Source organism: Asterias amurensis, chromosome 13, assembly GCF_032118995.1.
Source record: "Asterias amurensis chromosome 13, ASM3211899v1".
In the NCBI taxonomy this organism is placed as follows: domain Eukaryota; kingdom Metazoa; phylum Echinodermata; class Asteroidea; order Forcipulatida; family Asteriidae; genus Asterias; species Asterias amurensis.
Window position 1 is genome coordinate 13347996 of NC_092660.1, and position 18476 is coordinate 13366471.

The 18476-nt window shown below is 37.6% G+C and overlaps 1 protein-coding gene across 6 annotated transcripts in view; it reads left to right on the forward strand.

The window, feature by feature from the left end:
* LOC139945842 (multiple PDZ domain protein-like) overlaps positions 1–18476 on the forward strand; it is a 468628-nt gene that overhangs the window by 439831 nt on the left and 10321 nt on the right. For all 6 annotated transcript variants that reach the window (XM_071943326.1, XM_071943325.1, XM_071943330.1 and 3 more), the window contains 7 exons: positions 4057–4166; positions 4787–4897; positions 15672–15935; positions 16486–16561; positions 16825–16903; positions 17395–17506; positions 18277–18435. In XM_071943326.1, coding sequence (XP_071799427.1) covers positions 4057–4166; positions 4787–4897; positions 15672–15935; positions 16486–16561; positions 16825–16903; positions 17395–17506; positions 18277–18435 — 911 coding nt within the window. The remainder of the gene's footprint in view (positions 1–4056; positions 4167–4786; positions 4898–15671; positions 15936–16485; positions 16562–16824; positions 16904–17394; positions 17507–18276; positions 18436–18476) is intronic.

Below are 18476 nucleotides of genomic sequence, written 5' to 3' on the forward strand. Positions count from 1 at the left end.
CACTGTATGCTCAGTACTTTCCCATAGTTTTATGATGACAAAATCCGCAGGCAAATTTGGGTGTATTTGAACCTTTGCATTGCTAGAGCAGATGTCTTAACACTAGATTGCAGAACTTTGGAAAGTACTGAACATACAGTGCTTAGTACACTTTGGTGTAAGAGGAAAACAAAATTATATTCTTTATTCCGATGCAAAAACAACATCTTTTAAAATTAGCATTACAAACAGCTTAGCATTGGTGTTAATGCAAAAACATAGAGTGAACGGCCTGATGTTTGGACCCTAGCAGAGTCTTTCTCAAAGGCTTAATTACAACACTACACACAGGTGTATCGTAGGAGGTCCTTTTTTTCGAGGTGTCCCTAATATCGTGGCAAATCTTTTACCTCTCTGTGCGTGATGTAAACAGTCCCTAGATAAAAAATTGTGTGGTTTTATTTGCCAAGCAAAGAGTCTCCTCTTCTTTGACCAAAACTTAGAAACACGTAAGGCTCCACTGGTCATTTGCACTTGTAAATGCAAAAAAGTTGGTATTTTAGGCATTTCTACAAGGTACAAAAATATGTCACAATGTTGAGGCCATAAAAAAATATTTGCCCACCGAAAAAGTTTCATCAAACGCTATTTCAATTCACAATTCATGATGATCAAAATCATGTGACTGAATGTTTTGCTGAGCATTCTTAAAGAAAAATACCGAGGCTTAAAGAAGCCATGTGCCTTATATCATTTTCTAATATTTTTTGAGATTTTTATTTTGTAACCCTCGTATCAATACTATTATTTATATTAAAATTTAAACATCAGCTTGTTGATTTAATTATCACTGTTTATTAATACGCTTTATTATAAATATTAAGAAAAAAAGTAGAAAAAAAATAAATAGAAATCAGATTTTGAAGCCAGTAATTATTCACACTTTTTATTTTTGTTTTATTTTTTTACATTTTTTGTAAGTTACCATGGTAATTTTAAAAATTTAATAAAAAAATATTTTGAATAAAATGAAGGCAACTGCTGGCTATACAGTCATACACAGAGTCTCAAAGAACACTTGTCGTCACTGCAGATGTTTCTTCCATGTATGGCTTCACCGGGAAACCATACTTTCTTGTTTGCCGTGAAAATAGGAAAAACTCAAAACAAATGGGGCCAGTTGAAGTCATCCAAGATCGGTGTGTGGTGTGAACATTTCAATGTCCATCAAGTTTTAATATATGTTTGCATACTTCGTATTAACAAATGAAGATAATTAGGGCATCGGTTGATATATTGCATCATTATTTTTTTCCCAATTCAAAGAAAAAGGCATAATAGCGTGATAACTGGTAAGCAGAGGATACTAGTGTAACAGAAACAGTCAAGTGGAAAGAAATAAAAGAAGAGAGAGAGCTTGTAGAAAAAGCAATGTGATGAATACTGAAAAGGGAGATACAGTAGGGAGTGTAAAGGGAAACACAAAGGTGGGAAAGGGGGAGAACAAATAAGTAATTGGTGTTTATCTGTATCAAAGACCAGGTCATACATGTACATTAGCCCTATATAGGACTCTTTCTCTGTACACAGGAACAGAGTCCTAACTATTGAGGCCCGTTTCTGGGGCGGAAAAACTTCACAGCTTCATAACTTAAATCTTACCTGCAACAAGCCACTAATTTCAACAGATTCACATTCAATGGCGGCATACATTTTTCTGCGGTGGGTTTTGGTCCTCATATTTTCCTCACAAATCCGTCATTTTTGTGAAATAATGCAGCTTCCAATGTTAAAAAATTCCCATTTCGATCGTTTTCTCACAGTGTTGTCTGTTGTCATGCGTACGCGTATACATTCGCGTGCAAGACGCATGATGCAAGCTTAGACGCATGAATTCTTGCTCACCGTATCTTGACTGCACAGCGTTAACAACACAATTCAAAATTTGCGCGTCGTGCGTCTTGCGTACACACGGCAGACTGTGAGAGTACGAACTAAAATGGGAATTCCTTAACGTTGGGAGCTGCATTATTTCATGAAAATTACGGCTTTGTGAAGAATATATGAAGATCAAAACCCACCGCAGAAAAACATATGCTGCCATGGAATGTGAATCTGTTGAACTTTGTGCTTTCTTGCAGGTAAGATTTGAGTTATGAAGCTGTGAAAATTTTCCGCCCCAGAAATGTACCCTGATGTCCAGGACGTCACTGTAGTACAAAACGAGAGTGTTAAGGCCGCCAGGGCTAACATGTACATGTACCTGACGTGTTATATTGGAGACTGTCGTCCCCTAATAGAGGACCCAGACCACTTAACTACATCGACGTGATCGGTAGAGATAAGGAGTCTGAAATCGCGAACCTTTTAAACAAGATGATGGATAAACACCTCGGGCGTGACATTGTGCATGGAATCTCGGTTGCGACCGCTAAATCTGATGATGTGTTAAAATGAGAAGGCAAAGACAAAATGTTTTTAAATTTTGAGTATAATTCAAGCACATGTTCGAAAAGGCCCTTGAGGGTTGGCTTTACAAGAAACGATAAGTTTGCCTGCCGGCTTAATCTTAAAAACAAATGTTTCCTATTTCACATGGCTTGTGTGTGCTCTACTATGGGCAGTTCCATAGTTAGGCAAATTTTAAAAATAAGTTGAAAATCCAAGAATTATTTCTCGTTTGTAAAAAAATGTGTCATCTTTTTTTGTTTTTCTTTTCTTATTATTCAGTTTCAAACAGATTTGGTTAGTATTTGAAATGCCTTTTTAGAATATGAAAACCTTGCATCATGGGTGATCTTGTTTTTATTCAGGCCTGATACTTTGTTCTTGGGAGGGCAAGGCGGTTTTTCCCTTAGTAAAAGGCACCTCTTTGAGGAAAACACAAAGTTATAAGGGAACATTTTAAAAGCCAATTGACTTTGTGAAGTATCAGGCAGGGACCCAATTTCATGGCTGTGCTTACCGCTGAATTGCCTTTTTCAGCTCAAAAGGGCATTTAGCTATGTGAGCATAGAATGCCTAGTGCGCACAAGCAAAATTTTCTTGCTGACCTATGAAATTTGCTTGATGTAAGCGCAGAATTCCCTTCTTACGAAAGCACTGCCATGAAATTTGGCCCTGATTGTGTTTGCTTATTAACCTTATCTATCAATTATTTATTTATTTTTGTTTTTCTAAGTCAAAAGTTCTTTTAGTGATAGCATATTGTGGGATGATGAAACAAAGTTGTCAGTTTCTGCATAGATGATTTCAATGCATTTGGTGCATGCTCTGCTTTAGTTTGGTAACAGCATTATTGTCTCTTTACCATAGAAAGAGAACTCTTAGAATGCTGCATGTATTCTGTCTAAGTGTGATAAAAGCCACGACCAAACTGGCTCAAACTGGCTCCACTGATAACCAGGGGCCAATTTCATAGAGCTGCTTAAGCAAAAAATTTGCTTAAGCACGAAAATAGCTCGCTTATTTTACACATGTTACTGGCCCATATTTCATGCCATGTACATTGCTTGTGACTGGTATTAAGCTGTTGTTTACTTAGCATAACAATTGAGTGGAGTCTTGGCCGGTAATCTGATTTTACTAAGCAAGTATTTTTTTGCTTAAGCAAAATTTTGTGCTTAAGCAGCTCTATGAAATTGGGCCCTGAAGCCCATAAGTGATGCATTAAGCTAGTTTTTCTGTGATGATTTATTCAAGTAAAGTTTGGCTTTGACTACGGCCTTTCTAGAATAAAAAAGAAATGCTTAGCGCAGTGAATAGTTTTTTTCTAGATACCAGAGCTTTATAAGATTTATTATAATTATTATTATTATTTTATGTAAATTCACACACAACGGTTGCTAGAAGTAGAGTCTTTCCAAAAAAGGCGGAATAGAACAACACCAATATACACTGGTATTCTAGTGTAACAGACGCAGTCAATATATTTGTTTTTATTTTAATCCTGATTTTATTTTGTGCTTGAACAAACCTTACAGCATGGTAGCATTTCAGAACCTCTTCAATTCATTTGAAATTGATTTCGTAAGTAGGGTGTGGTTTAATGTTGTTTTTGTGGTGTTTGATAACCAGGGCGTGCTGGGGATGGCCAACCAGTACAAGGAATCTACATCAAACATGTGTTGGATGACAGCCAGGCTGGTCGCACCCATGCACTGAAGACTGGAGATAGAATATTGGAGGTAAGTTTCATTATTATAACAATATTAAGAATTTATTCATTTGTATTGCGCAAATTCCAATATAATTTTGTTCAAATACGCTGAACAATACACTATAAAAATAGACCCATACCATGCATACCGCGATATTACACACATTTTAATGAAAAAGGTACTAATAAATAATAAGTTTACTTAAAAAATGATGTGTTATTATATTATATATTTCTGGTGATGAAACCATTGATGTCTCATAAGTGAACTTCATCACTGTAGCTCACAAGCCTTATATTTAGGAAAACTGTAAATAAGTTTGCTTGCTATGTGAACCAGAAACACCAGGGTTAAATCCTACACTTCCTTGATAAGGTTCTTGGTTCTTTTATGTGCACTTCCAACCCTAGTACATGCAAATCTGTCTGGTGCATATCTGTTAATAAATGTACTACAAACAATCATGATGAAATTGGGGCTGCAAGAAAAATAGGCAGGCATCTTTCCTTATAGTATTGATAAACTGTGCTGTGTCATACAGGGGACCCAACCAAGAAGGATTCAAGGCTAGAAAAAATACCTTAAATAATTTCACCCAAACTGATTGACTCATGACGCGTGTTTTCATTTTATTCATTTTTTTGCAGGTAAATGGATGCGACTTACGGGATGCAAGTCACGACTATGCAGTTGCCATCATTCGCAACGCTGCCAACCCAGTATGCTTCATTGTACAGAGTCTGTCTGCCGGCGCTAATGTAAGTCCCAAACCTCCACTCAAACAAACCAATTCATACACTAGCAGAGTCAAACAGATTAGTGGGTTATTCCAGAATTCAAGTTAGCCTTGCGGCCTGGATAATTCAATCCTCTAGAGGGAGCTCTTTAGCTTTGTGTTGTTTTTTTCTCCCATTCATTGCCATTTACATGTACATGTAGAGTTACCTGGGGCCTGGACCGGCTCAGGCTTTGCGCGTAGATGTTCCTGCAATACACGCTGCTCCAAAATGCAGGTTTAAGCCTAAGCCTGAGCCCAGAGCCCAAGCCGAGGTTTGAGAAAGCCCCCAATACATCAGGGTTCTGCCCAGTATTTGTTTTAGTGGTGGAAAAGTGTTGGATCAGCTACATGGTAGACCATATAAATAGACTCAAATCAAAGAAGTGATCAAAATTAATGGCTTTGGATACTATTTTTACTGGTAAATACCAAATTTTTACGTTTCGTTGAAAACCTTTGAAAGGAAAGTGCATGTGTGAAAATTTTGAAAAATGTGTTGTGGTCGGAAACAGGAAATTCTTCCAGTGGTGATTGGGGAATTCTAAGTGCCGGGCGGGTTTTCCGGCACCGACCACTGTGGGCAGAACCTTGGTAGCTTAAACCTTGGTACTCGATTGCAGGGTACCAGATATTTTGGTTGGTCCCACGGGTCTCGTCCGAAGCTGCTGGGATGGGCTGATGAGCTTGTACAAATTCTTGTTCACATTGTAGTGATTTATGATCTGGATGATTGTACTGCTTATCGTTGCAATTCGCACAGTCACATCTTCGCGTGATATGATAGTGGTAACATTCATTCACCCTTTTTAAAAAAATTATTCAAAGTTGCAAGAGGAACAAAGTATTCAGGTAAATTATTAACAATCACAACATGTTTACACGATGTGAGAGTGTAAACATTTCTTAGCCCTTTTCTTTTTAAATCAAAGTTGCCAGATGGAATAACAATATTCATTAACAGGAAAATGTGATCTCGGAATATTAGGTTTATTCAATTTAATTCATTTTATTATCCCCGATGGGATATTCATTTCCGCCTTTACATGAAATTTGCACCAAAAAAATAAATAAATTATATTAGGTTTATGCACATGCGTAAACATTAGCCCATCCCAGCACCTTAATGTCAGGCACCGGGATTGAGGGAGTTCAGAAATATCCAATTTCGTTGTTTGACTGCTTTAGGTTTGGACATACATGACATAAGAACTGAGTGGGTTTACGTGTACTGTATGATGGCTTTTAGGAGAAGGGTTGGTTCTGGAAAGAACCAGAGTTGAAATAAAAAGAAACCGGAATCTCAATGTTTTGGACACGGTACTCTGCTCATCTTCAGGAGAATGCACCCTGAAAGAATGTTTAGACTATTAAACCCTGGTTCTTGTCAAAACCTGTAATCCAAAAAGAGTTCTTTCACATGGTAGTCACCCGTAAACCTACTCAGTTCTTACATCCTTCATGTACTACATCTTATACTTGTATCTGGTCATTTTTTAAAACGACCGTTTGCTTTGGGTGTATCTGCAATGCTGCATAATAAGCCATATCGTGTTTTGTTTTGAAAAATCTGTGACCTTTTGCTACTTAATAACTTTGTGGCAGGCAAGCTTATATGATTGGAATTTGTACATTTTGCACTGTAATTTGCACATAGATATTAAATTTAAAAAAACCAGGGGAATAAGATTGAAGATTTTCTTATGCTTCATATCAAACACGGAAATACTTGTGACACTACACAAACATGACATATGAATCTGTGTGGAAATTTAAGTACAATTGTGCCCGACAACTTTAGACCTCTTTTGCTAACAACAAATGATGTCACAAGCCACATTAATTTATAGATTCGCCCAGCCAACGCCGCAGCTTCGGTCCCATGTTGCCAACACATTCTTTGGCCATTACCAGATAAGCCACTGAGGCTGTATCAACTCCACATGCAGTAAAGCATAGGCTGCTCATGGTAACACCCTTATTAGCAGCCAGTGCAAATACAGCCATATACCTCTACTTGTATCTTGTTGACTGTCTATGCACATGACGTCATTGACCACCATCTTTTGATGAAACGTGCTTGCATGAAAGGCTATCATTGACTAAGAGTTGTGCACAGCCCGTACGTGCGTGCACTTTTCCAATGTTTAACATCAAATATGGTGGTTGATGGCGCTTTGTGCATTCCATCTGTTGGCTTGTCACTGGGACAGTCTTTCACAGTGAGAGTAAACTCAGCAGACCATTCAAAATAAGGAGCATCCAAATTGGTGGTTATGGCTAGGGCTAAAGCTGGATCGCTGTGTGATTTTGCGTATACATTGTAGGATGTCCTTGGAAATGCCCATAGAAACAGTCTTAGCCGTAGCAGTAGCCGCAAATTCGGATACGGCCTTAATGATTATTTGTACATGTACCTGTCTATAATTTTAGTAACCTCAAAACATGGTTTTAAAAATACAATCAAGTGTTCTAAGCACATACTGCACATGTACATGTACTTCATAAGAAATGTTCATAATGTTCACTTCAATTCCAAACCAATGAAAGGTAGAACAATTTTTCTTTTTTAAAGGCATACATACAGGTTTATTGTAGTTAGAAATGAGACCTTTAAAAAATGCTGCTACAAATTTCTCACCCCCAGCCAAATTCTTGATTTTGTTTTGTTGGCATAATTTTTTAGTAGTTTGTTCATCAAGATCATTCTGGTAGTAAAATTTTTCACAAATGCATATTGTTGAAGTTTCCACTCATGTCAGAGCTCTATCATAAAATCTTGGTAACTCGCTTCAGTGACATTTACCACTATGACCCTAGCGGCTGATGTGAGACCCCTATGCCACTTTCTCCCTTGCCACACCCTCCAATTATTTGTCTTAAAACCACTCCCCATGGAGGTTCACCCCTCGTAGTTCCTTGGTTCCCCTCTTAGCTCCCTGGTGCCCAGCATTGTTGTCCAGTCTCGGCATATTTGAGTTTTTTCATTTTTCATTGCGTGACCACTTACAATTTATAACATTTGTTGTGTACATGTTTTGTTTTGTTTTGTTTTGTTTTATTTTATTTTGCTGGGTGTTTTTGTTGGTGACTGTTCAATGTTGGCTACTAACCCTGCTAGCTTGCTTCCAATTTGGCTGCCTCCTTAATTTGCTTCCCTATTGTAATGATTATTGAGTAGCTGATGATAGAAAGCTGACGTCTTCGAGATGATTTTTAGTAACTTTTGCTTCAACGCCATCATTACAGAATTATTCTAACAATATTTTCTTTTTTTAAATCATCATCGCTTTAGTTTATTCATCCAAACTCACTTAACCATATATGCAAAACAAAGTAACACAGTTTGGTTTTTAAATTATAAAACATGCAATACTCGACTGGTTAGTTGTGGCACATGTAGATGTTTTTCTGTGGAACCTGTGTTCTGACTTTCTAACATATTTCATGAGACTTACCTCAAAGAAAGTGAGCAAAACCCTTGCATTGCCGAGTGGGATGTGAACCTGGGGTTGTAATATTGCAGGATACTGAAATATGCAGGCTGTATGCTTTGTTTCGCAAAGGCAAGGGCACCAAGACTTTTTTTCTTTGGTAAAGAGCACCCTAGGAGGAAATTGTACATTTTTACTGTAGCATTTCAAGGACACCAAGGCAATGACTGGAGGCAATCGCCTCCAGTGCCTCTGGGAAGTATTAGGCCTGAATATGGTACCCCCTCACTGGTACTCAAAGACTCAAAGATAACACAGCTTTAGCAGATTACCATCCTAACATCCACAGTTCACTAATAATCCACAATCAACTAACCATCCACAATCAACTAACATTCCACAACAAGCACCACCCGATTAATCCACAGTCAATTATGTTTGTTATTACAGCCTTTTACCATTGAACACAGCAATGAGTGAACGATGCTGTGTGCATTTGCATGAGCTTCCAACCCCTTTGTTGATCCACGTGTGGATTTTTTTAAATTTCGTTGAACCCACTACTACCATTTGCGTGCATGTTGATCCACTCATTGTTTAAAACCTGGAGGGCTTTCATTGACATCAGCACATCACCCAGTTGGAATTCATATTTGCTGACACGCATCTCATGATGTTTATCATTCCATATGTTGAACTGATTTGAACTTTACATCAACCATGTCAACTACATTTTTGGTGAACATCAACTAGTTTTGAATACTCATTGTTATACTCAACATGCACCAATTCTAGGGTGTTGTTTAACTCTTCTACGTCGACGTCGACCAAAGGGCTCCCAATCTACGCATGACTCCCCTCGCTGCATGTTCCCCATTATCCACAACCCTTAGTCCACTACCACAATCCACTAATAGTGGATACCAAACAGCAACCAGCCATTGCATCCACTCGTCTTGTTTGTGTTGACCACCACCGATTTGTCAGCATGTGACATCCACTCAAGACCCGCCCCCCTCTTTTGTATCTACTAGTAGCCACTAGAAATCAACCATTCTTCCCCCCTTTTATCCGTCTTCTAGTCACAGAACGTTTCCCGCTCATTTTGAGACCATAAATTGTGTTGAATCACAATGATCTTCATACATGTACAGCCATTCACAATTAAATATTTATCTGCATATTCATAGTTTGCTTTATTACATTATATATTTAAGTTATTATTTTTAGTGGCATTATATAGCATTATATTTATTTGGGAGATTAAGGAACCCACATGCACATATTACGTAGCAAATTGAGTTTCATATTATTTAATTACTTGTATTCATTTCTTGAACTTATTCAACCTAAATAGTTTCAACTAATTTTGGTAAGAATTTTACTGAGAACCTTGTTTACCTCACTGAAAATGACCAAAGGCAAACCTCACTACAAATGATGAAGTTATTCACTCATTTTGAATTCTTGTTGTGACAGAATATTCACAAACCAAAGTTTGGGGTTTATTTTTTCTTTATATACATATTTAAGCCCGAATCCACTAAATGATGGGTAGTTAATGTAAATATTTTTCTCTGGTTTGGTTTGAGGTTTTTTAAAACAAAGCTTTGTGAAAGTTGTTAAGGGCTCTAATTCAAAATTCAGCTTAGCACAGGTGATATTTTTCTTAGCAGAAACAGGTTACCAGCTTGACAGGTTTTGTGATGTACATCCCTTGCCACTGGTTTCCTGCAAATGTTTCGCTAAGCATCACTTTTCCCTCTAAGTGAACTGCTGGACTTGGAGGGGGAAAAAACAGTTTTGACTCCATTTACTTTCATCATCATCCAAGAAAAATCCATATGTGGAGTAGGATGTCCAGTGTAGCATTTGTTACTACTGTAGAGTGCCCACTTTAGGCGATGTGTGTAGTGATACGCGCACCATTTCTTTACATGACAGACCATTGGCAGACAGAAGCCGCATGTGCAAGTTTTGCAAGGGCTTTAAAGGGGCACACTGCCTTAAAATCTCATTGGATTTTGCTGTTAGGAATTTCCCTAGCAACAATTGTGGATCCAAGGGTCAAGCATAATGGTCTTATCAACGGCCAAACAATTTGGAATGGGATTGACATACTGTACATGTAGTAGAAGGCGCTATGGGAGGATTGATTCCATACAAAAAATTATAGTTTGTAAAGGTTAACATGTCTTTTTCATCTCAAGTTTTCAAGTATTCACTCATTAATAATTTCTACCGATATTGGTGTATATATTTTTGTAGCGTACCATGAATAAATATATCACGTGTACCAGTGCTATTTCATATCTACATGTCATCACTTCTCCTCTAACTTGATATTTTGAAATGAGAAGTCTCATCCCCTTGATGTGATATTATTATTATGTGATCCCTCTGCTGACTTGGGTGTGATCCATTGCTACACGGCAGCATACGGTGGGTTCTGACTGGCACCTCAACAAAGATACTCCATAAATAGGGGGGGGGAGGTATGGCATATCTTCATGTTATCATTTTTCATATTGCTTGATATTGGAATTGAAAAATCACATCCCCTTTACTGCCGCTTCCAAAGTTGTATCATAAACTTGGGTGTGATCCTTGGCTGACCCGAACGAAGACATTGACAAAATAGGGAGACCGCAATTATTAGGGCTAGATAGTTGGTAGAGCATTGGCACACTAATCTGGAGGTCACAAATTTAAATCCTGCTGTGATAAAAAAATTAATTGAACAAGAGAATATAGAATAAGCTGTTGCAAACCAAAACCAATCAAAATTACAAATGGTATCGTCTCCTGACGATGACTAGAGCAAGCTAGTCAAAACTTTGAGACCATTTCAGAACTGACTCCGCGACAGTACAGTAATTGGTAATTACGATCCTATTTAATAGCTAAAGTAGTAGTCCCAGTCTATTTTTTATACCATCCGCCGTGGTAATAGTTAAAAAGCAGGACAGTTCTTTTCAGAACTGAGAAGTCTCCCGAACCCCTGAACAATCTACTCCGTGGCAGTAGAATAAAGCATACAGTTCTCTAAGAACAAACTCTACCTGGCAAGTCAATACACGCATGGTGTTACCGCATACCAAATATATACAAAATAATAATATTTTAATGGCTCAAGTTTGGAGTCTTTCTCAAAGGCAACATGAACAATTATGGAACTGTTTTAAATTTGGATGTTTAAAAAACATAAACATTGTTGGAACAAAACAAGCAAGGCATTATAAAGGTGGCTGCTAACGCAGAGAAATATTAAAATGGTAAGTCAATTTCTCTGAATTTAAATATTAATTAAAATAATATAATGAATAAACAATTGCTATCTTTTTTTCACAAAATGTTTTAGAACAGTTTGTAGTATAAACAGAAGAAAAATTCATAAAGCTGTATGATTTTTTTTCATTTCTAGGCATTCTATCAAGTGAAAACCACAGGGTATTCAGCTCAGTTGATAGAGCACGGTGTGCCAGACATTGTTAATTCAAATCCCGCTCTAGTAATTTCTTCGTTGTTGAACTCCAAATCATTTATAAACAATGTTATCAAATTCCCATAATTTTCATAAATACAATTCTCATGTTGAATTTTCATATATAAAAATGAAAATTTCATGTCGACATTTTCTCAAATCATATCATAATATAAACATAAAACATTTCTTAATCCACATATTTTTTTCACTTCATCACTGTACTATTTCTTTACCACTGCCCCCATGAGCCAACTCATCAGGATTTATTCCGTCACCCTCCATCCAGCGAGCAAGCTCTCTAGTTAGGAGTATTTCGTTGCCGTAGTAACCACCGTCGGACGATGCGGACATGTGAGCACATGTCTCTCCCTTGAACACCGCCATCTTGTTGTAGACTTCTCGCACTCTTATAGACTTCTGGTATGGAATCACGTTTTTTTGGTTTTCCGCATGTTTGTTGCTTCTGCTGCAACTTTGATGACACTTTTTATTTGTTTTTTTTTGCTTTCTACACATGCATGCTCTTCTGTTTTGGGTTGCCAGCCTTTAGTTATACTGGTTTTAGCAAGCTGCTTATATTAACCAAAGCTATACTTATATGTACCATGGTTTGTTTTTAATTTCATTTTTTTAATTTCAGTTGTTTACCCTGTGTTCACTGGGCTCCTATACCCTTTGCCCCCCCCCCCTCCTCAAACAAAAATATAAATAATTAAAATAATAATAATAATAATAATAATAATAATAATAATATAATAATAACAATAATAATACAATAATAATACATCCCTCTATATCCTTGTTACCAAAGTGAAAATTCAGCAAGACTGAGGGTTGTAGACCCAAATAACTATTGGTTCTCACTGGATCAGGCATTCCGATCTTGTCCAGGTCCAAACAATTTTGTGTGGACTGACATAGGAGAGGAGATTATTTGAAGAGTGAGGCCTAGGGAGGATGGTTAAAGACACTGGACACTAATGGTAATTGTCAAAGACCAGTCTTCTCACTTGGTGCATCCAAACATATGCATAAAATAACAAACCTGTGGAAATTTGAGCTCAATTGGTCGTCGAAGTTGCGAGATAATTATGAAAGAGAAAAAAAACCCTTGTCACATGAAGTTGTGTGCTTTCAGATGCTTGATTTCGAGACCTCAAAATCTAATTCTGAGGTCTTGAAATCAAATTTATGGAAAATTACTTCTTTCTCGAAAACTACATTACTTCAGAGGGAGCCGTTTCTCACAATGTTTTATACTATGAACCTCTCCCCATTACTCGTTACCAAACCTGTGAAATTTGAGCTCAATTGGTCGTTGAAGTTGCGAGATAATTATGAAACAGAAAAACACCCTTGTGACACTCCAGACACTCCATCCTAACCGTTCTCTCCAGGCATGTATGCTTCGATTTTGAAAGGGCATGAGCACCAAGGCATTTTCTCCTTGTAAAAGGGCACCCTATGGCAATGATCCTGTGGCATGGAAGCAATCGCCTTTTGTTGCCTTCATGAAGTATCAGGACTGCTGCCTCTCACTCAACACGCCCAAGATGCTCCGAATGATTCCCTTAGTTTCCTCCATCATCTCCTATGTAACAACCAAATCAATCTCGAGTCTCTCTCAAGTCTGACCCCAGTCTTGCCCCCATGCCACCCAAACTCTGACAGTCTCATCTCAGTATGGTTGATAACAAATCCAGTTCTAGCCTTGCTCATACTAAACAAAATTACTTACATAAGGTCGTATCTGAATTGGCATGATTGGCGACTACAGCTACAGCCTTTGCTTAGGGTGTTGTTTATGATGTTCTATGATTTAAAGCAGCAACATGGCAATACAGCTGTAGCCGTCAAATCAAACATGGCCTTAGGCTGAGTCTTGACACAGGTCAACCATTTCGAAGTTGTTTCTTTGAGAACGATTGTTCAAAACTCTAGATTAAACTTAAGTTTCAGTGATAGTTTTATGAATCACTCAACAAAAGTAACCCGTAAAATCAGAATCATTGTGTCTGTTCGAAGTTCGTCTTCTTCCAATGAGCCATTTTGAGGTATGGCGGACACGATTCTACGACACTATTAAGGTTTGGGTAAATTTGTGTGCATACACCCAAACTAAATAGTACACTCCTATCACGTCCGCTATATAATACCTCAAAAAGGCTAATGCAGCCCCCCCCCCAATTAAGAAATAACGCAAATCAGCCGCTAACATTGCTGTTGCTTGAGCTGTTAATACAAAATGCCAAGTTAATCATCTATCTTTTAAACTTTGTGTGTTTTTTGTTGGTTTGGTTTGTGTATCAGTTTTGCACATATATTTTTAGGTGATATTGAACCCATAGCCCAAACTACACAACTCATCGGACAGTACAAACAAATTTGTCTGTGCTTTTCGATGAAAATGTTTGTGCCGGTCAATGTCAACATTACTTGTATATGAATATCCAAATTTAGGAAATGGCTGAAAACTCTTTGTAGAAAAATATACAGACCAGATATTTGAAACTTGACGTCAACGAACATTTTGGGATTTTTAGTTGTCTGTGTAGATAACTAGGCCCAATGTGGTAGTTTGCTAAACCGAGCTGTACGAATAAATACCTACAGACATGACAGATCTATGACTAAAAACAAAAATTGTATACTGAATTTGAAAATTAGTATGGTACATATAGATTAGGATTTGAGGCATTGCATGGTGAGGTATCAATGTGCGTATTTTTTTTCTTTGAGCTTGTAGTTGTGTTCTAATATTAGGCTTTGGCCGAATTAGTGGCTGCGGCTGTTTTTAAGGATGTTGCTATGGGCCTCCTATGCTTCACAAGTCACAAAAATAACTTTTGTTTCAGTGAGACCAAATTATTTTAGCACTAAAAACAAATACGTTTTTTACATGCTAAATTTGAAACTAAAATAATTTTTGTGACATTGTTCTACTCATTTCTGAAAAACTACAGCACCTTGTATTTTAAGGGAAGCTTTTTACTATCATTATCTTCAAACTGTATAAGTTTTTTGTGTTACAAAAAGTATACCTAGACCCTTCAAGTTGGTACCGGATTAGGTGACCGGGGCCAAGCAAGTAATGTTCATGAGTAATTAAAGCAGAGGTGGAGTATATTTGAGGGGACAATGCAAATGGAGGTGATGGGAGCCAGTCTTGTGGGGGGGGGGGAATGAACTGGTTGGTTCGTGGTGTTTTCTTTTTGTCACAATTCTTCAAATAACATTTTTCTTTTCAGACCTTAACAAGCAGGCATGTTATTATTGTTATTTTAATCTCATTCCTTTTTTTGGTTTTGTTTTGTTTTTCGTTTGGTTTTTGTTTGTTTGTTTGTTTGTTTTGTTTTATTTTGTTTTAGTGGGCCAAGAAAATCAGTAACGTTGTCATTACGAATTTAGAATGAAATGATGTTTTAAAGAGCTTACTTATCCACCACACAGTTGCTCAAGCACGAAATGCTGTTAAAGAAATTGAATGAGCAAAATAAAAACATTTTATAACAAGGCGATATGACGAGGAACAAAGAACTGTTAATCCACCAACCAAGACTTTGGCCTTGTGCCTGTTTTGCCCCGACAAGCATTGCTACTCATGGTAAACTATTTTCTGTAGACTTGAAAAGATTTGCCCTGTGCTTACTGTTTTTTTTTTTTTCAACTAACTGCTGCTGAAATGAAGTTGAACTTAATGAAAGAGGTTGCTCCAAATATCTACTGGAGAACAGGATTTGAATAAATGTTTGTTCCAACTTCTCTTTTTAACTCCACATTCAGGTAGCATTGAATCAATTATTATTCTTGTAGCCTATATTTATTTGTTGTATCAGATGCCCACTGGTGTCGTCTCCATCATCACCAATGAAGACGAAGATCAAGTGGTTGCCGTGGCAGCCGAGTCTTCAGAGACGATTCCCACAGCATCGGACGCCAAAGAGGAAGTGAAGGCTGAATCAGAGGAAGCGGCTGGTAAGGAAGACTACAAGGCTGAGGACGAGATTGCGGCTCGTAAAGAAGACTACAATGATGAGGAAACCATTTCAGATAGGTTAAAGGTCGATGACCTTGAGTTGGCACCCTTGTCACCTCTTAAGGTATGCATGGAACAATTGAATTACTCCTTTTATTTCATTTTTTGTTTATTTCAGAGGAGGAAAAAAGCATCCAAGACAGAAAGTACTTGAATTACTTAAACACATTTACAAGATAGAAAGTATCCAAAGTTCTCAAATGTATATATTTTGTGTACAGTACTCAAACCACATGAACGTATAAACAAGACGGGAAGTAATCAAATAACTCAAATGTACATACAAAGTAGCAGGTACTAAAAATTACCTAAATATAAACAAGACGGCAAGTCTCAAACGTATATGCGAGACAGAAAGTACTCAAATTACTCATCAAGTGCAACTTTTTTTGTCAAGTGAGTGTAACTTGGTAAGGTACATGTACATATGTATTTGTAATTCAAATTTAGTAGAACTAGTTAGATTGCTGTTTTGAGAGCAGAGAATCGTTGACGTTTGGGATCCCTTGTACGTATTTTGTACTTTATTTTAAGACTTTGTTGGATGAGTACCATTTTACCATCAGATTTATGATCAATAATCAACCTCTCTACCAACTATATTTTTTTTGCAGCACCAGTTGTCATTGAGTGGCTCTGAGGATGAGGATGATGAAAAGAAAGACGCTGACTCTTTGCCAGACGCTGAAAGTAAGTCTGCGTCTGAACTCTCTCTATAGTGGAGTGTTTGTTCAGAGAAGAACTGATGGTTTGAACAGTATTCTCTGCTCGTCTTCAGGAGAAAAACTGACGAACTGAGTATACTGGTCAAAACATCGATACCTCATATCACCGGCTATTCTTAGAACCAGCAAGTTTACTGATATAGTTTTTCTTTAAAACAAACTTCACAACAAAAAAGTTTCCAACCCCAAAAAGTTTCTAACCAAAATTGTGACTTTTGTTCTTTTCAGACGACAGAGCGTATGGTAGTTTAGATGGAGAAATCTTTGTTGTAAATCTCACCAAGTCATCCAAGGGGCTCGGAATCAGGTAGGCTTCTATTTAAATTTTCAAAATGGCACCCCTTTTTTCTCTCGCTTTTCTTTTTTGCTTCACTGTCTGTGCTTTTCTATCTTAAAGGCACTGGACGCTATTGTTAATTACTCAAAATAACATAGAAACTTACTTGGTTATGAGCAATGGAGAGATGTTGATAGTGTAACACATTGTGAGAGATGGCTACCTCTAAAGTAACATAGTTTTTGAGAAAGAGGTAATTTCTCACTCAAATATTAAAAGACTTCAGGCCAGGAGTCTTTTATTATGCATCTGAAAGTGCATAAAAGTATTCAACAAGTACTGCCACACTATTTTTGAACCTCATTTTGAAATATTATTTGTTGTAATTTTGTTGTATACAGCCTTTTTAACATTTGTAAAATTGAATCTGTTTCAGCCCAAAAACCAAACCAACTCATTGAGTATAAAGAGATCTTTCTTGGGTTCAAACTCATGACTGGATGATTTTAATTTTTTTATAGTTTGGCTGGTAACCGAGACCGTTCCAAGATGAGTGTATTTGTTGTGGGTGTTGATCCAGCTGGTGCTGCCGCCCAAGATGGAAGACTCCATGTTGCAGATGAAATACTGAAAGTGAGTTTTCAGTTCTCACTTCCCCATTAAAACCCAGTCTTACATAGACGTTGATTCTACTATGATGGAAAAGTGGTCGAGAGCGTGGCCAATCATTGGGCTAGATTTGGTTGTGGAGGGATCTCCCGGGTCAGAAGATGCACTCTCTTCACACACTTATTTTGATATCAATATAGACCACAAGGGAAACTGACTGGGTACATTTTGAAATGATTTTTGGGGTTGAACAAAGAATTAACTATAGTGTGACTTGAACCAACGACCCCTTGATTAACGTGACAACGGTTATTTTGAATGTGTTAAATAAAAGCATAGCCGGGTCAAAGCCAACAGTAACTGGGGAAAAGTCTTATTTAAAACATAGGTGGAACGCCATTATCCTACATGTACAAGCAGCATGGTGGCAAGATCTCTTTGGTTGTAATAAAAAACTCAGCACCATCGGCAATTATTTCTAAGTAGAAACAACTGCGTGGTCGCATTGGTCTTGGACCAATCATGGTAGGAGCGGGTCAGCATAACTTTTGACGTAGAAGCAGTACACTTGTGTTAAGTCTTTAATTTGCCAAATTGCTAGTTTTTACTGCAATAGTGCCTTGGCTTGATAATTTCTTGAGATCGAGTGATCAGCATTGTCTTTGTAAGAGCAGAGCTGTGTGAACGGGTTATTATGGCCAGTATTTTTTTGAGTATTTACCAACCTTACATGTATGATCCAACCTTTATGCATTTGGCTGAATCATGCTCATTTTGTTCTTGTCAACTTTCAGATCAACAACTTGTCCGTCTTTGGCAAATCTCATCAGAAGGCATCGGCCATCATCAAGGAGATACCCAGAGATGGAGAGGTGGTGTTGATTGTAAGACGCCACCCTCTGGCAATGGATCAGCTGGCTGTTACACCACTTACACCCACTGGGACTGACAAGGTAACAGAGTGTGTCCGGTATTACTGTTCTGGTTGGGTTTG